Genomic DNA, 24,187 nt, shown 5'->3' on the forward strand with positions numbered 1-24,187 from the left:
TGACTTATGTATCTGGTTCTCACTAGTCAGGTACTACACTGAATAATGCTGGGGTGATAATACAGGAGGTCTAGGGCCTGAAGGGACGTACCACACTTGTTCCTGCGGCCCGACTCTGGCGTGGTGGGCGTGTCATTGGCGTGGGCGTGGTAAGCGCGCACCAGCTCCTCGTGGTTGCTGCTTACAGAGGTCACGGAAGAGCCACTCGCCTCCTTGCTGGTTGCTGTTGGACAAAATATATCTTAGCACCTGTGAGGGTGGTTCTGGTGGAAGTATTAGTATGGGTAACGGGCGTGTATTGGTTGTGGTGTGTGGATAGCAAATGTGGATTGTTATCTGGATGTGATGTGTACATAGTTATTGCGTGTGTGTGTGCATGTGGTGAGTACCTGAAGAATGTTTGCATCCTATTCTGTTGGGATGGTTGGTGTATGGATAATGTCTAGAGGCTCTAAGGTTATAAGGCTATACGAATATTCTGAATACCAAAGTTGCTTCTACCTTCAAGTGTGAGGGTAATGAACCTGGGTACCAAGCTGCCTTTTCTTTTTTTTGTTATAATGATAGCAGCATGAGTAATGTTTGTGTTAGGATGAGCGTGAGGCTATTATGTGAGCATAGTCAGTATGTACCTTGTGTGTGATTTCATTCTGTATATTACAAGGAACGTTTCACACTTTTGTTGCTTCGTCTCTTAGCTAATTGTGTATACAATGTCTTAATCTTATATCTACACTCACATACACACCTCAGCTTACCCCAAGTACCTATTCATCAACCAGCTGCAAAGGGCAGGATGAACAGCTAGATTCGCTGTGAGCCAATGTGCAATGTACCTAAACTACAGCTCAATATCCACAACCAGACCCAGCAGACTTTTTCACAGTTTACACTGGACTAGGCACATGCCCTGTTTAGGTCCACTGACAGCACGTCGAATCCAGTATATTCAAATCATTCCAATCAACTCTATCCCGTGCACGCCCTTCACCCCGTTGCTTGTTCAGTCCCCGATTGCTCAAAATCTTTTTCTTCTCTGAATTGGTCTCCCACTTCTTGTTCCCTCTACCTGACACATATATACAATTTGTCAGCCTTTTCTCACTCATTCTCTACATATATCCAAACCATTTCAACACATTTTTTGCTCTCTCAACTACTCTCTTCTGCCACAATTCTCTCTTACCCTTCCATTACCAACTCGATTTGAACCTGTACCATCTGTGTGGGAGCTGGGTACGCAAACAACAAGGCTACCCAACGTATCCACCTCCCACACGCGATATCGAAGGGCATTATATGCTCTATAAAAGAGCGCGCTCATGACACTCAACACACACACACACACACACACACACATATATATATATATATATATATATATATATATATATATATATATATATATATATATATATATATATATATATAGTTTTGGAAGAGGGGCAAGTATGCAGTCTGTTGTGGATGAGAGAGCTTGGGAAGTGAGTCAGTTGTTGTTCGCTGATGATACAGCGCTGGTGGCTGATTCGTGTGAGAAACTGCAGAAGCTGGTGACTGAGTTTGGTAAGGTGTGTGAAAGAAGAAAGTTGAGAGTAAATGTGAATAAGAGCAAGGTTATTAGGTACAGTGGGGTTGAGGGTCAAGTCAATTGGGAGGTAAGTTTGAATGGAGAAAAACTGGAGGAAGTGAAGTGTTTTAGATATCTTGGAATGGATTTGGCAGCGGATGGAACCATGGAAGCGAAGTGAATCTTAGGGTGGGGGAGGGGGCGAAAATTCAGGGAGCCTTGAAAAATGTATGGAAGTCGAGAACATTATCTCGGAAAGCAAAAATGGGTATGTTTGAAAGAATAGTGGTTCCAACAATGTTGTATGGTTGCGAGGCGTGGCCTATGGATACAGTTGTGCGCAGGAGGGTGGATGTGCTGGAAATGAGATGTTTGAGGACAATATGTTGTGTGAGGTGGTTTGATCGAGTAAGTAATGTAAGGGTAAGAGATGATAGAGTGCAGATATAGGGTGTTTTGGTCGAGGTGGTGTGCAAAGAGAGAGGGTTAGGGAAAATGATTTGGTAAACAGCGAAGAGGTAGTAAAAGCTTTGCGGAAGATGAAAGCCGGCAAGGCAGCAGGTTTGGATGGTATTGTAGTGGAATTTATTAAAAAAGGGCGTGACTGTATTGTTGACTGGTTGGTAAGGTTATTTAATGTATTAATGGCTCATGGTGAGGTGCCTGAGGATTGGCGGAATGCTTGCATAGTGCCATTGTACAAAGGCAAAGGGGATAAAGGTGAGTGCTCAAATTACAGAGGTAAAGGTTTTTTGAGTATTCCTGGGAAATTATATGGGAGGATATTGATTAAAAGGGTGAAGGAATGTATAGAGCATCAGATTGGGGAAGAGCAGTGTGGTTTCAGAAGTGGTAGAGAATGTTTGGATCAGGTGTTTGCTTTGAAGAATGTATGTGAGAAATACTTAGAAATCATATGGATTTGTATGTAGATTTATGGATCTGGAGAAGGCATATGATAGAGTTGATAGAGATGCTCTGTGGAAGGTATTAAGAATATATGGTGTAGGAAGCAAGTTGTTAGAAGCAGTGAAAAGTTTTTATCAATGATGTAAGGCATGTGTACGAGTAGGAAGAGAGGAGAGTGATTGGTTCTCAGTGAATGTTGGTTTGTGGCAGGGGTGCGTGATGTCTCCATGGTTGTTTAATTTGTTTATGGATGGGGTTGTTAGGGAGGTGAATGCAAGAGTTTTCCAAAGAGGGGCAAGTATGCAGTCTATTGTGGATGAGAGAGCTTGGGAAGTGAGTCAGTTGTTATTCGCTGATGATACATCGCTGGTGGCTGATTCGGGTGAGAAACTGCAGAAGCTGGTGACTGAGTATGGTAAAGTGTGTGAAAGAAGAAAGTTGAGAGTAAATGTGAATAAGAGCAAGTTTATTAGGTACATTAGGGTTGAGGGACAAGTCAATTGAGAGGTAAGTTTGAATGAAGAAAAACTGGAGGAAGTGATGTGTTTTAGATATCTGGGAGTGGACTTGGCAGCGGATAGAACCATGGAAGTAGAAGTGAATCATAGGGTGGGTGAGGGGACGAAAGTTCTGGGAGCTTTGAAAAATGTGTGGAAGTCGAGAACGTTATCTTGGAAAGCAAAAATGGATATGTTTGAAAGAATATTGGTTCCAACAATGTTATATGTTTGCGAGGCGTGGACTATAGAGTTGTGCGGAAAAGGGTGGATGTGCTGGAAATGATATGTTTGAGGACAATATGTGGTGCGAGGTGGTTTGATCGAATAAGTAATGAAAGTGTAAGAGAGATGTGTGGTAATAAAAAGAGTGTGGTTGAGAGAGCAGAAGACGATGTTTTGAAATGGTTTGGTCACATGGAAAGAACGAGTGAGGAAAGATTGACAAAGGATATACGTGTCAAAGGTGGAGGGAACGAGAAGTGGGAGACCAAATTGGAGGTGAAAAGATGGAGTGAAAAGGATTTTGAGTGATCGTGGCCTGAACATGCAGGAAGGTGAAAGGCATGCAAGGAATAGAGTGAATTGGAACGATGTGGTATACTGGGGTCGACGTGCTGTCAATGGATTGAACCAGAGCATGTGAAGCGTCTGGGGTAAACCATGGAATTTTCTGTAGGGCCTGGATGTGGAAAGGGAGCTGTGCTTTCGGTGCATTATACATGACAGCTAGAGACTGAGTGTGAATGAATGTGGACTTTGTTGTCTTTTCCTAGCGCTACCTCGCGCACATGCGACTGGAATGAATAATGGCAGACAGTATGAATTATGTACATGTGTATATGTATATGTCTGTGTGTGTATATATATGTATAAGTTGAGATGTATATTTATGTATATGTGCGTGTGTGGACGTGCATGTATATACATGAATATGTGGGTGGGTTGGGCCATTCTTTCGTCTGTTTCCTGGTGCTACCTCGCTAACGCGGGAGACAGCGACAAAGTATCATAAATGAAATATGAATATATACGATAAGTTCCCAAGTGCACTTTCGTGTAACAATCACGTTCTCAGGGGAAATACAATAAAGAAATATAAGTCAGTTGATATACAAAGAAGAAACGTAGCTAAGACGCCATTTGGTAAATAAGTGACTGTCGAAGACAGACAACGAGCGTATCATGAACTCATTATGTGGACCATAAAGGGAATTGTTTACTAATTATATCAACAATAAAGCCATCCAATTCGTATAGACCTTCAGTAGTATTTAGGCTATGATTCTCCGTGTATTTAGTGATAGAAGATTCAACGATATTTCCCGTGGTACTGGAGTTAGAGTTGATAACTAAGATGGCATTACTCCAGTCAATGCAATGATAGTAGCTTTTAACATGATTAAACAAAGCATTTGACTCTTGCCCTGTTCTATAATCACAAGCACTGTTGTGATTATGTACAAATGTAATTATTTATCTAAAATGAATGATCTTTTATGTGATGACACAACATACTTTAAACTCGGTAAGAATCCCCTAGAAGCAATTGATTCGCATTTCAATAAAGAACTGAACGTGTTGTCGAAAGGTAATGGTTCTTTTATCAAAAGTTTGTCATCTTCCTCACCTTTATTGCAATATATTTATGGACTCATGAAAAGACATGAACCAGATTTTCCAGCAAAACCTATAGTGAGTTCAGTAGGCTCCATCACATATAAATTATCAAAGTGGTTAGTTTCTTTATTAAGCCCATTAGGGGGTAAGATATCAAATTCTGATATCATGAACAATGTAGATTTAGTTAACAAGCTTAATAATATCAATGTAAATTTTGATTTCAAACTTGTTAGCTTTGATGTTTCCTCACTGTTCATAAAACTTCCAGGTTTATATAAAAAACCTCTTAGAATATGTATTTGATGTTTTGGATGATATTCATTTACCTGTTTCAAAGTTTGTTTTCACTGTAACTGATAAAATTGTGTATAAAAGATTATGTGTTCTAATTCAATGATAACATTATGCTCAAAAATTTTGTATGGCAATGGGTAACCCTCTTTCACCTGTACTAAGTTATATTCATATGGAATTGTTTGAAACAAAATTACTAACGGATATCTTTCCTTCTAATGCACTTTGGTTTAGGCATGTAGATGATCTCTGTGTTTGGCCAACAAATGAAAATTTACAAACATTTCTCCCCCTACTTAACAATTTAGTATCTTAAATCAAATTTACTGTAGAAAATGAAAATAATGGTATGTTACCATTTTTAGGTTGCATAATCCATAGACAAGGCAACAAGTTAGGTTTAGCATATACAAAAAACCTACCAAAGTATGCTCATATATCCAATATTACTCATCTCATCATGACAGAGTTGAATTATCACCATTTCAGTCTATGTTCCTTACAGCATTGTGTATTTGCAGTCCAAAGATCATTGATGATGAGATTGAGAAGATATGTTCTTTTGGATCCAAGCTAAAGTGCCCAAGATCTTTCACTGATAAGTCCACTAAACAAACAAAGAATCATTTTGTAGAACTGAACCCAAACCTCCCATTGACACTAAGAATCTTTTAGTTCTCCCTTTTGATAATAATTTTACTTTACTTCCCATGTTGCTTAAATTCTTTGATATAAGTGTTGCCTTCAGCAACAATAATGCTATAAAAAATGTCTTAGTCAGAAACTCCCCAGAAAGTTCTCCTGGATGCATCTATAAAGGGCCGTGTAGAAATTGTAATAAGTTTTATGTTTGGGCAGACTGGTAAGGATCTTTCTGTTAGACTTAAGCAAAATAGATATGGTATAAGAACAGGACAAGAATCAAATGCCTTGGTTAATCACGTTAAAAACTATGATCATTGTATTGACTGGAATGATGCCATCTCAGTTATTAACTCTAACTCCAGCACCACGAGAAATATCATTGAATCTTCTGTTATCAAATACACTCATATATATTTTTTTTTTTTTTTTTTTTTTTTTTTTATACTTTGTCGCTGTCTCCCGCGTTTGCGAGGTAGCGCAAGGAAACAGACGAAAGAAATGGCCCAACCCCCCCCCCCCATACACATGTACATACACACGTCCACACACGCAAATATACATACCTACACAGCTTTCCATGGTTTACCCCAGACGCTTCACATGCCTTGATTCAATCCACTGACAGCACGTCAACCCCTGTATACCACATGACTCCAATTCACTCTATTCCTTGCCCTCCTTTCACCCTCCTGCATGTTCAGGCCCCGATCACACAAAATCTTTTTCACTCCATCTTTCCACCTCCAATTTGGTCTCCCTCTTCTCCTCGTTCCCTCCACCTCCGACACATATATCCTCTTGGTCAATCTCTCCTCACTCATTCTCTCCATGTGCCCAAACCATTTCAAAACACCCTCTTCTGCTCTCTCAACCACGCTCTTTTTATTTCCACACATCACTCTTACCCTTACGTTACTTACTCGATCAAACCACCTCACACCACACATTGTCCTCAAACATCTCATTTCCAGCACATCCATCCTCCTGCGCACATCTCTATCCATAGCCCACGCCTCGCAACCATACAACATTGTTGGAACCACTATTCCCTCAAACATACCCATTTTCGCTTTCCGAGATAATGTTCTCGACTTCCACACATTTTTCAAGGCTCCCAAAATTTTCGCCCCCTCCCCCACCCTATGATCCACTTCCGCTTCCATGGTTCCATCCGCTGACAGATCCACTCCCAGATATCTAAAACACTTCACTTCCTCCAGTTTTTCTCCATTCAAACTCACCTCCCAATTGACTTGACCCTCACCCCTACTGTACCTAATAACCTTGCTCTTATTCACATTTACTCTCAACTTTCTTCTTCCACACACTTTACCAAACTCAGTCACCAGCTTCTGCAGTTTCTCACATGAATCAGCCACCAGCGCTGTATCATCAGCGAACAACAACTGACTCACTTCCCAAGCTCTCTCATCCCCAACAGACTTCATACTTGCCCCTCTTTCCAGGACTCTTGCATTTACCTCCCTTACAACCCCATCCATAAACAAATTAAACAACCATGGAGACATCACACACCCCTGCCGCAAACCTACATTCACTGAGAACCAATCACTTTCCTCTCTTCCTACACGTACACATGCCTTACATCCTCGATAAAAACTTTTCACTGCTTCTAACAACTTGCCTCCCACACCATATATTCTTAATACCTTCCACAGAGCATCTCTATCAACTCTATCATATGCCTTCTCCAGATCCATAAATGCTACATACAAATCCATTTGCTTTTCTAAGTATTTCTCACATACATTCTTCAAAGCAAACACCTGATCCACACATCCTCTACCACTTCTGAAACCGCACTGCTCTTCCCCAATCTGATGCTCTGTACATGCCTTCACCCTCTCGATCAATACCCTCCCATATAATTTACCAGGAATACTCAACAAACTTATACCTCTGTAATTTGAGCACTCACTCTTATCCCCTTTGCCTTTGTACAATGGCACTATGCACGCATTCCGCCAATCCTCAGGCACCTCACCATGAGTCATACATACATTAAATAACCTTACCAACCAGTCAACAATACAGTCACCCCCTTTTTTAATAAATTCCACTGCAATACCATCCAAACCTGCTGCCTTGCCGGCTTTCATCTTCCGCAAAGCTTTTACTACCTCTTCTCTGTTTACCAAATCATTTTCCCTAACCCTCTCACTTTGCACACCACCTCGACCAAAACACCCTATATCTGCCACTCTGTCATCAGACACATTCAACAAACCTTCAAAATACTCATTCCATCTCCTTCTCACATCACCGCTACTTGTTATCACCTCCCCATTTGCGCCCTTCACTGAAGTTCCCATTTGCTCCCTTGTCTTACGCACCCTATTTACCTCCTTCCAGAACATCTTTTTATTCTCCCTAAAATTTACTGATAGTCTCTCACCCCAACTCTCATTTGCCCTTTTTTTCACCTCTTGCACCTTTCTCTTGACCTCCTGTCTCTTTCTTTTATACTTCTCCCACTCAATTGCATTTTTTCCCTGCAAAAATCGTCCAAATGCCTCTCTCTTCTCTTTCACTAATACACTTACTTCTTCATCCCACCACTCACTACCCTTTCTAAACAGCCCACCTCCCACTCTTCTCATGCCACAAGCATCTTTTGCGCAATCCATCACTGATTCCCTAAATACATCCCATTCCTCCCCCACTCCCCTTACTTCCATTGTTCTCACCTTTTTCCATTCTGTACACAGTCTCTCCTGGTACTTCCCCACACAGGTCTCCTTCCCAAGCTCACTTACTCTCACCACCTTCTTCACCCCAACATTCACTCCTCTTTTCTGAAAACTCATATATATATATATATATATATATATATATATATATATATATATATATATATATATATATATATATATATATTTATATGTAAATTTTTTTCATACATATTCGCCATTTTCCGCGTTAGCGAGGTAGCGTTAAGAACAGAGTATATGATGTGGGAGGTAAGTTGCTAGAAGCAGTGAAAAGCTTTTACCAAGGATGTGCAAGTAGGAAGAGAGGAAAATGATTGGTTTCCGGTGAATGTCGGTCTGCAGCAGAGGTGCGTGATGTCCCCATGGTTGTTTAATTTGTTCATGGATGGGGTGGTTAGGGAGGTTAATGGAAGCGTTTTGGAGAGAGGGGCGAGTATGCAGTCTGTTGGGGATGAGAGGGCCTGAGAGGTGAGTCGGTTTTTAATCGCTGATGATACAGCTCTAGTGGCTGATTCGGGTGAGAACCTGCAGAAGTTGATGATTGCGTTTGGAAAAGTGTGTGAAGGGAAAAAGTTGAGAGTAAATGCGAATAAGAGCAAAATCATTAGGTTTAGTAGGGTTGAGGGACAAGTCAATTTGGGTATAAGTTTGAAAGGAGAAAATTGGAGTAAGTAAAGTGTTTTTGATATCAGGGAGTGGACTTAGCAGCGAGTGGAACCACGGAAGTGGAAGTGAGTCACAGAGTGAGGGGAGGGGATGTAGGTTCTGGGAAAGATGAAGAATGTGTGGAAGGCGAGAACGTTATCTCGGAGAGCAAATATGGGTATGTTTGAAGGAATTATGTTATATGGTTGCTAGGCAGGGGCCATCCCTTAGCTGTCACGTGTAACGCGTCGAATCCACAGCTCTCTATGCACAACCAGGTCCCTAAACCCTTCCATGGCTTACTCCGGACGGTTGCATGCCCTGGTTCAGTCTACGTACAATACTTTGATCCCTTTATACCAAATTGTTCCAATTCAGTCATTCCCGTGCAATCCTTTTACTCTCTACCATGTAGGTTCCGATCGTTTAAAATGTTTTTTCTTCATCCTTTCATTTCCAATCTGGTTTCCCTTATCTCTTTGTTCCTTCCATTGCTGATACATGTATCCTCTTTGTCAACCTTTTCTCATTCATTTCTCAATACTTCGATACCATTTTAACACATCCCCTTAAGCTCTCCCGACCACAGGTATTACATTACCACACCTCTCTCGTACCCTTTTGTTACTTACTCGATCGAACCACCTCTCACTTCAGAACTTGTGCTCAAACATTTCATTTCTAACTCATCCACCCTCCTCTGCACAGGCTCATATACAACTCATGCCTCGTATCCATGTAATATTGTTGCTCGTAAATACCCAATTTTGCTCTCCGAGATAACATTCTCTCTTTCCACACATTCTTCAGCGCTTCCAGAACCAAAGTTTACCCCCTCACTTACACTTCTCCATGCCTCCATTCACTGTCACATCCACTCTCAGATATCTAAAACACTTCACTTTCTCCAATTTTCCTCCATTCAAACTCACACCCAAACTACCCTGTCCTCAATTCTGCTGAACCTAATAACCTTACTCTTATTCACATTAATCTCGACTTCTTACTTTCACACACTCTCCCAAACACATTCACCAACTTTTGCAGTTTCTCACTCGAGTCAGTCACCAGTGCTGTATCATCGGCGAACAATAGCCGACTCACTTCCCAGATTCCCTTCATCCCCCTCTCCCCAAGACTCTCGCATTTACTTCCCTCACCACCCCCATCTATAAATAATCTGAGCAACCATGGAGGCATCACACTCCCCTGCCGCAGAACGACCTTCACTGGAAATCAGTCACTCTCCTCTCTTTCTGCTCATAAACATGCTTTACACCCTTGATAAAAACTTTTCACTGCTTTTAGCAGCTTTCCTCCTACACCGCATATTCTTAAGACCTTTCACAAGGTGTCTCTACCACCCCTATCATATGCATATTTCAAATCCATTAATGCCATATACAGCTCCAACTGTTTCTCTAAATATTTCTCATACTCATTCTTTGAAGCAAACATCTGAACAACTTCTGAAACCACTCTGCGCCTCCCTAATCTGATGCTTCACCCTCTCAATCAATACCCTTCCATACAACTTACCAGGTATACTCAACAAACTTATACTGTATTGTGAACATTCGCCTTAAACTCCCCTTGCCTTTATATACTGACGCTATACATGCATTCCACCGATCCTCAGGCACATCACCGTGATCCATACATAAGCTGAAAATCCTTAACAACCAAACAACATCAAAGGCATCCCGTTTCTTAATAAATTCAGATACAGTACCATCTACTCCAGCCTTCTTGCCACATTTCATCTTTCGAAAGGCTTTCATCCAAACCATTCTCCATGAAACTCTTACTTCGCATATCACCCTAACTTAAATACCCTACATTTGCCACTCTATCATCAAACACATTCAACAAACCTTCAAAATACTCACTCCAATTCCTTCTCACCTCATCACTAACTGTTATCTCTTCCCCTTTTACTCCCTTCGCTGATGTACCTATGTGCTCTTGTTCTTAGCACAGTATTTAACTCCTTTCAAAATAACTTATTCTCCCTAAAGTTTACTGATACTCGCTCACCCTAACTCTCTTTTGCCCTCTTGCAATCCTTGCGTCTTCCTTTTGATCTGCCGCTTTCTCTGATACATTCCCCAATCATTTGCATTTCTTCCTCGTACGTATCGCCCAAACGCCTCTCTCTTCTCTTTCAGTGGCGACTTTCCTTCTTCATCTTACCACTAACTAACCCTTCTAATCTGCCCATCTCCCACCTTTCCCAATGCCATCCATGCTTCCTAAAGATATCCCATTCCTCACTCACTCCCCTTGCTTTATCTGCTCTCACCTTTTGCCATTCGACCCTCAACCTTCTGTTATCCAAGCTCACTTACTCACACCATTCTCTTCTCACCGATATTGTTTCTTCTTTTCTGAAAACCTCTAAAAACTTCACCTTCGCCTCCACAAGACATCCCATAAGACATCCATAAGACATACCACCAGTTTTCTCCTTTTAACACATTTTCATTCCAAATTTCTTATATATATCTGCTATTGATATGTAATCCAGTAATTCCCACCGTCCATCTCTACTATTTGCATACATACTAGTGTATGTCCCTCTTTTTACACGAGGTATTCCTAATCATCATTCGTTTTTCTGCACACAACTCCGCAAGCTATTCACCATTTCCAATCATAACACTGAATGCCCCATGTCACCAATCATATCCTTAACTGCCACATTACTTACCTTCGCATTTAAATCAACCATCACGAAAACCCAGTCTTTTACATCATAACTGCTGACACACCCACTCAGCCGTTCCTTAAACACTTGCCTCTCATGATCTTTCTTCTCATGACTAAATGCATGAGCACTGATGATCATCCATCTCTCGCCATCTACTTTCATTTCTATCTGTACCAGTCCGGAGTTTACTTCTATGGAAGCGGAAGTGAGTCACAGGGTGGGGGAGGGGGCGAAGGTTCTGGGAGCGTTGAATAATGTGTGGAAGGCGAGAACCTTATCTCGGAGAGCAAAAATGGGTACGTTTGAAGGAATATTGGTTCCAACAATGTTATATGGATGTGAGGCATGGGCTATAGATAGGGATGTGCGGAGGAGGGTGAATGTGTTGGAAATGACATGCTTGAGGACAATATATGATGTGAGGTGGTTTGATCAAGTAATGAGAGGGTAAGATAGATGTGTGGTCATTAAAAGAGTTCGGTTGAGAGAGCAGAGGAGGGTGTTTTGAAATGGTTTGGTCACATGGAGAGAATGAGTGAGGAAAGATTGACAAAGTGGATATATGTCTCAGAGTTGGAGGGAAAGGGGAGAAGTGGGAGATCAAATTGGAGGTGGAAGGATGGAGTGAAAAAGATTTTGAGCGATCGGGTCCCGAACATACAGGAGAATGAAAGCGTGCAAGAACAGAGTGAATTGGAACTATGTGGTATACTGGGGTTGACGTGCTGTCAGTGGATTGAACCAGGGAATGTGTAGCGTCTGGGTAAATCATGGAAAGTTCTGTGGGGCATGGATGTAGAAAGGGAGCTGTAGTTTCGGTGCATTAGACATGACAGCTAGAGACTGAGTGTGAACGAATGTGGCCTTTGTTGTCTTTTCCTAGCGCTACCTCGCACACACGCAGGGGGAGGGGGGTACCATTTCATGTGTGGCGGGATAGTGGCGGGAATGGATGTAGATACCATGTATGAATATGTACAGTGTATGTATGTATACATCTGTATGTATATGTATGTATACGTTGAAATGTATAGGCATGTATATGTGCGTGTGTGGGAGTTTATGTATATACATGTGTGTGTGGGTGGGTTGGTCCATTCTTTCGTCTGTTTTCTTGCCCTACCTCGCTAACGCGGGAGACAGCGACAATGCAGGAACCAGGAAGGTAGGAACATACCTTTCTCGTTGGCGGAGGAGCCTCTGGCCACGCCCTTACCCTTGATGGCCTTGTTGCCCTTGTCACTGGCATGATCAGTGAGGACGCTGCGGGATGGCGATGGCAGGCCTGCAAAATATTGCTCACTTCAGAATGCTGGACGTATATGGAATGTCATCTTTCAGGCTCGATAAGATGATCATGCAATATGGTGATGGAAGCAGACTTGTTCATTATGCAAGCACAATCACTAGTGTCTGTGGTGGCGGCGGTGGTGTTTGTGGTAGGAAGAAGGATGGAAAATAACAGGCTGGAACAGCGATCCAAGAGGATCCTTACGGTCTGGGGGGATGGAGAAAGTGATGGTGAGGCATGTAGGTAAGTGGCGCTCATGAGGTCATGAGTCTGGCTGTCAGGGATGACGAGACGGTGGTGAAGGGAGGTTGACGGTGTTGAGCCTTCAGTATCATGCTACTCTTGGCCACGTTAACATATATCAAACATGACTGCTCGTGGGTTACAGTAGTAGGTGTTGCGGGAAAAGTGGTGGACCTGCGTCAGGGGCAGAGCTAGACTGAGAGCCAGGCTTGGTTATCCAGCTGCTCCAAACCGCATGGGCTCATCTACTACAACAACACTCAGGAACATTATCATTTTGACAAATAAATCGCTGTTATGAACCTGTTATTCCTGTGTTAGATACACTTGTTCGTATATTACAATTCCTGGACCCTCCCAAAAATGAATCAGCAAGCTACGAAAATAGGTAGACTGTGGTAGGTTATAGCTGGCCACCTCTCAGGGGAACACACAACAAGACTGGAGTGGGAGAACCTGGCTAGGCATGCAGGCGTGAGAGGACCTTACCACACTGGTCCTGTGGACGCTTGTGTGGGGGCGAGGAAGGTGTTGGTGTGTGAGGAAAGCGAGGGAGGGAGGTGATCGCGGTACAGTAGGCTCGCAGCGTGGGCTGACCCTCACCTCCTTCAGGCGGCACTGGACATTTCCTCTTGACGCGGCCGTAGCTGGACTCAACCACACCCGCCACCGGCTGAGGAAGGGAGACATTCAGTCTGGGGGATCAGCAAGCTAGGTGACACACACACACACACACACACACACACACACACGGTAACAACAAATACTGATAAACTGAAGAGCAAAAATACACAAAACGCAAACACACAGAAATAAAAAAAAGGTCATACTTGAATTTCAGTGACGATAGTGGCAACGTTCTCCTGAAATATAATAACAAAATTAGCAACAGTTTAAGTTATGGAAATCATGAAACTAAATATTGTGTTCTGAATAACAGAGGATATGATATATTTCGTGGTTGTAGTTAGAATCATTTGTATTTCTGTAGAAATTGTTATTTTCCTTGCTCCACTGTAGAGTTCATCTCTACATATTCTACGTTTCAAATACATCTCAGGATAGTCACTGGTGATCCATCTATCTATCTATCTATCTATCTACCTTTCTATCCATCTATCTAATCATCTGCATATTTTTTTTTTTTTTTTTTTTTGCTTTGTCGCTGTCTCCCGCGTTTGCGAGGTAGCGCAAGGAAACAGACGAAAGAAATGGCCCAACCCACCCCCATACACATGTATATACATACGTCCACACACGCAAATATACATACCTACACAGCTTTCCATGGTTTACCCCAGACGCTTCACATGCCCTGATTCAATCCACTGACAGCACGTCAACCCCGGTATACCACATCGCTCCAATTCACTCTATTCCTTGCCCTCCTTTCACCCTCCTGCATGTTCAGGCCCCGATCACACAAAATCTTTTTCACTCCATCTTTCCACCTCCAATTTGGTCTCCCTCTTCTCCTCGTTCCCTCCACCTCCGACACATATATCCTCTTGGTCAATCTTTCCTCACTCATTCTCTCCATGTGCCCAAACCATTTCAAAACGCCCTCTTCTGCTCTCTCAACCACGCTCTTTTTATTTCCACACATCTCTCTTACCCTTACGTTACTTACTCGATCAAACCACCTCACACCACACATTGTCCTCAAACATCTCATTTCTAGCACATCCATCCTCCTGCGCACAACTCTATCCATAGCCCACGCCTCGCAACCATACAACATTGTTGGAACCACTATTCCTTCAAACATACCCATTTTTGCTTTCCGAGATAATGTTCTCGACTTCCACACATTCTTCAAGGCTCCCAGAATTTTCGCCCCCTCCCCCACCCTATGATCCACTTCCGCTTCCATGGTTCCATCCGCTGACAGATCCACTCCCAGATATCTAAAACACTTCACTTCCTCCAGCTTTTCTCCATTCAAACTCACCTCCCAATTGACTTGACCCTCAACCCTACTGTACCTAATAACCTTGCTCTTATTCACATTTACTCTTAACTTTCTTCTTTCACACACTTTACCAAACTCAGTCACCAGCTTCTGCAGTTTCTCACATGAATCAGCCACCAGCGCTGTATCATCAGCGAATAACAACTGACTCACTTCCCAAGCTCTCTCATCCCCAACAGACTTCATACTTGCCCCTCTTTCCAAAACTCTTGCATTCACCTCCCTAACAACCCCATCCATAAACAAATTAAACAACCATGGAGACATCACACACCCCTGCCGCAAACCTACATTCACCGAGAACCAATCACTTTCCTCTCTTCCTACACGTACACATGCCTTACATCCTCGATAAAAACTTTTCACTGCTTCTAACAACTGCATATATATATATATATATATATATATATATATATATATATATATATATATATATATATATATATATATATATATGAAAGTAGGAGAGATGGCCAGACAGCGTTACTGGATTACGTGTTAATTGATAGGCGAGTGAGAGAGAGACTTTTGGACGTTAATGCGCTGAGAGGTGCAACTGGAGGGATGTCTGATCATTATCTTGTGGAGGCATAGGTGAAGATTTGTAGAGGCTTTCAGAAGAGAAGAGAGAATGTTGGGGTGAAAAGAGTGGTGAGAGTAAGTGAGCTTGGGAAGGAGACTTGTGTGAGTAAGTACCAGGAGGGACTGAGTGCAGAATGGAAAAAGGTGAGAGCATGGGACGTAGGAGCAGTGGGGAGGAGTGGGATGTATTTAGGGAAGCAGTAATGGCTTTCGCAAAAGATACTTGTTGCATGAGAAGCGTGGGAGGTGGGTAGTTTAGAAAGGGTAGTGAGTGGTGAGATGAAGAAGTAAGAGTATTAGTGAAAGAGAAGAGAGCGGCATTTGGACGAATTTTGCAGGGAAATAGTGCAAATGACTGGGAGATGTATAAAAGAAAGAGGCAGGAGGTCAAGAGAAAGGTGCAAGAGGTGAAAAAGAGGGCAAATGAGAGTTGGGGGTGGAAGAACATCATTGAACTTTAGGGAGAATGAAAAGATTTTTGGAAGAAGGTAAATAGAGTGCGTAAAACAAGAGAATAAATGGGAACATTGGTGAACGGAGCTAGTGGGGAGGTAATAAGTATTGGTGACGTGAGGAGATGGAAAGAGTACTTTGAAGGTTTGTTGAATGTGTTAGATGACAGAGTGGCAGATATAGTGTTTTGGTCGAGGTGGTGTGCGAAGTGAGAGAGTCAGGGAGTATGATTTGTTAAGCAGAGAAGAGGCAGTGAAAGCTTCGCGGAAGGTGAAAACCGGTAATGTGGCGGTTTTGGATGATATTGCAGTGGAATTCATTAAAAAAAGGGAGTGACTGTGGTAGAGGATGTGTGGATCAGGTGTTTGCTTTGAAGAATGTATATGAGAAATACTTAGAAAAACAAATGGATCTGTATGTAGCATTTATGGATCTGAGGAAGCCATATGATAGAGTTGATAAAGATGCTCTGTGGAAGGTATTAAGGTATATGGTGTGGGAGGCAAATTGCCGCAAGCAGTGAAAAGTTTATATCGATGATGTAAAGCATATGTAAGAGTGGGGAGAGAGGAAAATGATTGGTTCTCAGTGAATGTCGGTTTGCGGCAGGGGTGGGTGATGTCCCCATGGTTGTTTGATTTATTTATGGATGGGATTGTTAGGGAGGTGAATGCAAGAGTTTTGGAGAGAGGGGCAAGTATGCAGTCTGTTGTGGATGAGAGGACTTGGGAAGCGAGTCATTTGTTGTTCGCTGATTATACAGGGAGAATGATTTGGTAAACAGAGAATAGATAGTTAAAGCTTTGCGGAAGATGAAAGCCGGCAAGGCAGTGAGTTTGGTTGGTGATGCAGTGGAATTTAGTAGAAAAGGGGTGACTGTGTTGCTGACTGGTTGGTAAGAATATTTAATGTATGTGTGACTCATGGTGAGGTGCCTGAGGATTGGCAGAATGCATGCATAGTGCCATTGTACAAAGGTAAACGGGATAAAGGTGAGTGCTCAAATTACAGATGTATAAGTTTGTTGAGTATTCCTGGGAAATTATATGAGAGGGTACTGATTGGGAGGGTGAAGGCATGTACAGAGCATCAGATTGGGGAAGAGCATTGCGCTTTAAGAAGTAGTAGAGGATGTGTGGATCAGGTGTTTGCTTTGAAGAATGTATGTGAGAAATATTTAGAAAAGCAAAAGGATTTCTATGTAGTATTTATGTATCTGGGGAAGGCATATGATAGAGCTGATGGAGATGCGCTGTGGAAGGTATTAAGAATATATGGTGTGGGAGGCAAGTTGTTAGAAGCAGAGAAAAGTTTTTTATCGAGGATGTAAGGCATGTGTACGAGTAGGAAGAGAGAAAAGTGATTGGTTCTCAGTGAATGTCGGTTTGCGGTAGGGATGCGTGATGTCTCCATGGTTGTTTAAATTATTTTATGGATGGGGTTGTTAGGGAGGTGAATGCAAGAGTTAGTGGAGAGAGGGGCAAGTATGCAGTCTGTTGTGGATGAGAGAACTCGGGAGTGAGTCAGTTGTTGTTCGTTGATGATACAGTGCTGGTGGCTGATTCCAGTAAGAAACTGCATAAGCTGGTGACTGAGTTTGGTAAAGTGTGTGAAAGAAGAAAGCTGAGAGTAAATGTGAATAAGAGCAAGGTTATTAGGTACAGTAGGGTTGTGGGACAAGTCAATTGGGGGTAAGTTTAAATGGAAAAAAACTGGAGGAAGTGAAGTGTTTTAGATATCTGGGAGTGGATTTGGTAGCGGAAGTGAGTCACAGGAGCGAAAAGGGGCGAAAGTTCTCGGAGCGTTGAAAAATGTGTGGAAGGCGAGAACATTATCTCGGGAAGCAAAAATGGGTATGTTTGAAGGAGTAGTGGTTCCAACAATGTTATATGGTTGCGAGGCGTGGGCTATAGATAGAGTTGTGTGGATTAGGGTGGACATGTCGGAAATGAGATGTTTGAGGACAATATGTGGTGTGAGGTGTTTGATCGAGTAAGTAATGTAAGGGTAAGAGAGATCTGCGGTGATAAAAGAGTGTGGTTGAAAGAGCAGAATAGGGGGTATTGAAATGGTTTCGTCACATGGAGAGAATGAATGAGGGAAGATTGACAAAGAGGATATATGTGTCAGAGGTGGAGGGAACGAGGAGAAGTGGGAGACCAAATTGGAGGTGGAAAGATGGAGTGAAAAAGATTTTGAGGGATCGGCGCCTAAACATGCAGGAGGGTGAAAGGTGTGCTAGGAATAAAGTGAATTGGAACAATGTGGTATACCGGGGTCGACGTGCTATCACTGGATTGAACCAGGGCAAGTGAAGCGTCTGGGGCAAACCATGGAAAGTTTTGTGGGGCCTGGATGTGGAAAGGGAGGTGGTTTCGGTGCATTATACATGACAGCTAGAGACTGAGTGTGAACGAATGTGGCCTTTGTTGTCTTTTCCTAGCGCTACCTCGAGCACATACGGGGGGGAGGGGGTTGTCATTTCATGTGTGGCGGGGTGGCGACGGGAATGAATAAAGGCAGCAAGTATGAAATGTACATGTGTGCATATGTATATGTCTGTGTATGTATATGCATGTATACGTTGGAATGTATAGGTATGTATATGTGCGTGTGTGGACGTATATATATATACATGTGTATGTGGGTGGGTAGGGCCATCCTTTCGTCTGTTTCCTAGCGCTACCTCGCTAACGCGGGAGACAGCGACGAAGTGTGATATGTAAATGATATATACATATATATATATATATATATATATATATATATATATATATATATATATATATATATATATATATACAGTGGAGGTCGTGTGGGTGCCTGGCGAATACTGCAGTAGGAATATATCATAGCATATAGTGTTCCGTGCTTGTTCTTGTGTTTCATCAGTCCAAAAGTAATATCCCTCCTTATACCCCTAGTTCAGTCTCGCACCTTGTTTCCTCCACTTGTGACAGCATATTACATCCTCTTTGTCAACCTTTCCTCACTCAGTCTTCCCACATGTCCAAAACATTCCAACATACCCTCTTCAGCTCTATTAACCATATTCTTTTTATTACCACACATATCTCTTACCCTATCATTTCTTACTTCATCAAGCCTCCTCATACCACATAGTGTCCTAATACATTTCATATCTAATGCATTCTCTTTCTTCTATTCATTCTCATGTATAGCCCATTCTTCGAGTCCATACAACACTTCTGCGACCACTCTACCTTCAAACATACCCATTATCTTTCTCCTAAGTAGCGACGTCTCTTTCCACACATTCATCGATGCTCCTAAAACCTTGTCTCCCTCTCCCATCTATGACTCATTTCAGCTACCATGGTTCCATTCGCTGCCTTAACCACTCCCAGGTATCTAAAGTACTTCACTTCCTCCAAGTTTTCTCCACAGAAACTTACACCCCAGCTAACCTGTTTCTGTACACATTGCTATTATTCACATTCATTCCTAACTTTCTCCTTTTACATACTCTTCCAAGCTCAGATACCAGCTTCTCTAGTTTGTGACTCGATTCTGCCTCCAGCACTGTGTCAACGGTAGCCATATGACTGTATATATGCCCTCTCTTCATAACCCTTGCATTCACTTCCAACACCACTCTATCCATAAACAGTTTAGACGGTAATTGCACACCCATACTGCAGGCCCATCTTCACCTAGAACCAGTCATCTTTCTCTCTACCTACTCGTAGACACGACGTAATCTCTCGATAAAAACTCCTCTCAGCTTCTAGATGCTTTCCTCCCACACCATATTTTTTCAACACCTTCCACAAAGCAACTTCATCGACTTTCATAGATTTGCTCCATATCCATAAATTCCACATTCAAACCCATCTATTTCTCAAAATATTTATCACACACATTTTGAAAAACAAACATTGATGCACGCATCCTTTACCTCTCCTGAAACCACATTATTCCTCCCTAGTCAGCTGCCCTGTGCATACCGCTATCCTCTCAATCACCACTACCCAATACCACTTACCGGGTGCACTCGACGAGCTTATCCCTCCGTAATCTGAACATTCAACTTTGTCCTGTTTGCCTTAATACAGTGGAACTAGACATGTAATACGCCTATCCTCAGGTACCTTTTCATGACCCATATATACAGTGAAAATTCTAACTAACCAAGAAACGACACAGTCATTCCCCTTTTTTAAGACATCCGACCTCAATACCTCATATATACTCAAGCCGCCGTGACGCATTTCATCTTACACAGGGATTTCATCGTCTCGTTTCTTTTTACCAAGGCAGTTTCCATGACTCTGTCACTTCTCATACCTAAACGCTCTTCATCTACCACCCTCTTACAGAACACTCAACAGCCCTTCATCTCCGTCTATTACCAGTTCCCTATTTCTCCCCTTCGTCGATGTTCCCATGTCTTTTTGTTTCTTTCATATTACAAACTTCCTTCCTGAACATTTTCTTATTTTCCCTGAAGTTTACGTATACTAGCTCAATCCAGCTATTTTTGCCTTCTTTTTTAAAGTCCCCATCACCTTCCTCATGACTTCGTGTCTTTCTTTTGTACCTCTCCCAGCCAATTTTCTTTTTCCCTTTTGGATAACGCCCATACATCTCTCTTTTCCCTTTCGCTTCCAACGCAATCCAGTCATCCCACCTCTCACTATCCTTCCTCACCTGCCCACCTCCTAACTTCCGCATGCCATATGTTTCCCTCGCAGGTGATATCACTGCTTCTCTAGATACCTCCCATCCTTCACCCTCTCCCCAAGCGTCATATACTCTAACCTTTTGCCATTCTACACTTAATCTATCTCGGTATCCTTTCACACAAGTCTTGAACAAGATCACTTACTCTCACCACCTTCTTACCTATATCTCTTCCTTATTCCCAAGGGTCTCTATAAATCTTAACCTTCAGCTGCACCAGGTAATGATCAAACATTCCACCTGCAACGCCTCTCAGCAAATTCACGTCCAAGAATGCTCACTTACCATCTTTCCCACTTCAAGTAATTGTATGTATTACCCTCTTTTTGAAGCAGGTATTCCCATTCACTAGTCCTTTTTCAGCACATAACACTACAAGCTGTTCACCTTTTCCATTCACCTCACTGAATCTTCCAAGCTCCCCAGTTCTTCCGTCAACTGCCACATTACCCAATGTAGCATCAAAATTACTCATACTCAGTTTCTCCCCAAAGCTGCTGACACACTCACTCAGCTCTTCTCAAAATGCTTGTATCTCTCCGGTAATCCTCTTCTGACTAGGAGCACAAGCATTAATGATCATCCATCTTTAGTAATCCACTTTCATTTTGACCCACATCAGTCTAGAACTCACTTCCTCACACTCTTTCACACACTCTACAACTCCTGCTTCAGCACTAGTGCTACTCCTTCCTTAGCAGTTGTCCTTTCACCAACTCCTGACTTTATTCCTAACACATTTCCAAAACCTTCTTCCCCTTTACTCTTGAGCTTTGCCTCACTCAGAGCCAAAACATCCAGGTTTCTTTTCTCAAACATACAGACTACCTTTCGTTTCTTCTCATTTTGGTTACATCCACACACATTCATACACCCGAGCCTGAGCCTTCGAGGAGGATGAGCACTCCCCACTTGGCTCCTTCTTCCTTTTTAAAATTGAAATCCAGGAAGGGAAGGGCTCCTGCAACGCTCAGGATACCGACCACGTCCAAAAGGAGAGACCATAGTCCATTAAGTAGTGATCTTTTTGTGTGTGAAAATATGTGGGGAGAGCGTGCATCAATCAAGCAGTATTTGGCGTCCCGATCTTGGTAGCTGCACTGTTGGCTTGAAGGGTTTTAGTGTTGTAGGAATAAGTGACATCCCGAACGTAAACGGAAGAGTGTGACTCTTGTAGATCTGGGGAGTGTATGTTCCACTACATTGTTTCAACCTCTCAACATAGTGTACAGGTGGCGATCAATGAGATCAAATATCACTGCATTACATGCTTACACATCTTAATGCATGTGTTTGTATAAAAGATTCAGTCATGTTTGAAGATGTTTAGGCGTCCCACCCACGGCCTGCATGTGGTATCGGAAACGCACTGAAGACAAGTTCATAATCACTCTACCTGTATACAACCATGCACACACTCAGGAAGGATCTGCAGGTTACAGTTAACATATCATACTCGGAAAAGAAACAAGATAACTTAAACACTGACTCCATATTATCAGAAGGATCTCAAGTGAGACAGGGCTACCAGAGATCATAGACAAAACAACTGTGCGATCACTACGGTACCAACGTACCAACAGGTATGTGTAATACCAAGCTTTAAGTAGTAAGACTACTGTACTGTATCACGGTTAATGGATCAAGTACATCAACCGTGTTATATGAATAATGCTGGCCAGACACCGATGCATTAGAATAGATGCATTAGTAATGCAAATGTGCCACAAACATACTAAAAGATATAGAGATATGCTGGGGATAGTGTATCCTCAGTATTTGATGAAAGTTGCATCACAAAAGCACCAAGGGTATTGCAACAATAAGACTGGATCATGTGTGATTATATCTTGAATACAACGTAAGACTGTATCACTAAAGCATTAGAATTATCAGCACACGAGGACAACTGCAGCAAATGTAACACACGTTGAGTACCTCAGGGGATAACAGCTTCACAACAGTAATAACATAACGCCCACTGGATGGGTGCTTTTTGTACTGACCGAGGGAAGCGGTGGAGGCGGAGGAGTCTTGTTTTCACCAGGCATCCTGAAGGTGGCGTACGGTGAGATCTCCTCGTATGAGCCCAGGGGCAGCGTAGAGGGCGTGTAGGCCTCCAGGATCTCCAGGGCGTGTCCCCTCAGTATCGTCTCCGAGGTCATCGCAGAGTCTTGGGTCAGGTCGTTGTGCACGTGACGCGCTTCTGCTCAACAGTGAGGGAATGTTATTGGTGAGAGAGAGAGAGAGAGAGAGAGAGAGAGAGAGAGAGAGAGAGAGAGAGAGAGAGAGAGAGAGAGAGAGAGAGAGAGAGAGAGAGTTACATGGGCGATATATACCCAAGTCTTAGTGAGGCAGACTGGCCTTGACACTAGTGAAAAAGATACACTCCCCATAAAAGCTGTTGAAGAAAATGATAGCAAAGTAAACTTTCCCTCCCCACCCTCCACTCCCTCAGACAACACTCCGGATGGGAAACAAGTAGAAAAATACCTTGCAAGACTAACATGCCGAAGGGAAATTTCTGTAGGAGAGTCAGACATTAGAATGAACATCATGCATTCCATTACCGAAGACATGCATCCCTTCCCTCTTTTCCTTTTGTAAAGATAATAATAAGGATAAACTTTGATCTCCAGTCTTGCGACTTACCATTGATACATTACTCCTGATGTGGAAGGATGATACAATAATCACTTCTTGTTCCCTTAGATAAGCTACGCATGTTAATCAATGTTGGACCGTTACTGCAGCACAGCCAAAGCGAGATCAGCGGTTCAGAAGGAAGCATGATATACCACTACGTTATAATGATTGGTTAAAAGTGTTGTTTAATAATGAAGAGTGACAGATGAAGAACAAGCCAGATTTTGCACACAGTGAGTGTGTCGCTCTGAACAACGTGTTTTGGGAGCTTATTCCACACATCAGTAAGTGTTGTTAGCGAAGACATTTTTCGTGCAATACAGATTAGTTCGTTGACCTCAAAGTTTTAGTCCGTTCCCTCTAGTTGGGTTAATGAAATTGTTTTTAGGAGAGCGGGTTATGAGATTTTACACCGAACCTAACCATTTTATGGTCCTATGTACCTACCGAGATGTTCGCTAACATCAATATTATTCATTAGGAACTCTTGGATGTAAGAACAGATCAAGTACATCAACTTCCCTTGTCGACTCTGTGACGGTTTAGTAGAGACAATTGTCCTTGACGAAGTTAACAAGTCTAGCAGATTCCCTCTCTACACCTACAATAGTTCACCAGACGATTAATAGAAGATGGAAATCTCCCAGAATGATCGTATATCTCTGCTTTAC

At 42.4% G+C, this 24,187-nt stretch overlaps 1 protein-coding gene across 1 annotated transcript in view; it reads right to left on the reverse strand.

Moving 5' to 3' along the window:
• Nucleotides 1-24,187, reverse strand: part of LOC139759811 (cell adhesion molecule Dscam1-like) — a 167,038-nt gene that overhangs the window by 32,936 nt on the left and 109,915 nt on the right. The window contains exons 23-26 of the mRNA XM_071682291.1: nt 22,877-23,076; nt 13,763-13,832; nt 12,803-12,910; nt 92-223 (exon numbers count right to left, since the gene is read on the reverse strand). Of these exons, the coding sequence (XP_071538392.1) occupies nt 92-223; nt 12,803-12,910; nt 13,763-13,832; nt 22,877-23,076 (510 nt within the window). The remainder of the gene's footprint in view (nt 1-91; nt 224-12,802; nt 12,911-13,762; nt 13,833-22,876; nt 23,077-24,187) is intronic.

The sequence above is a fragment of the Panulirus ornatus genome, chromosome 34, assembly GCF_036320965.1.
Source record: "Panulirus ornatus isolate Po-2019 chromosome 34, ASM3632096v1, whole genome shotgun sequence".
In the NCBI taxonomy this organism is placed as follows: Eukaryota; Metazoa; Arthropoda; class Malacostraca; order Decapoda; family Palinuridae; genus Panulirus; species Panulirus ornatus.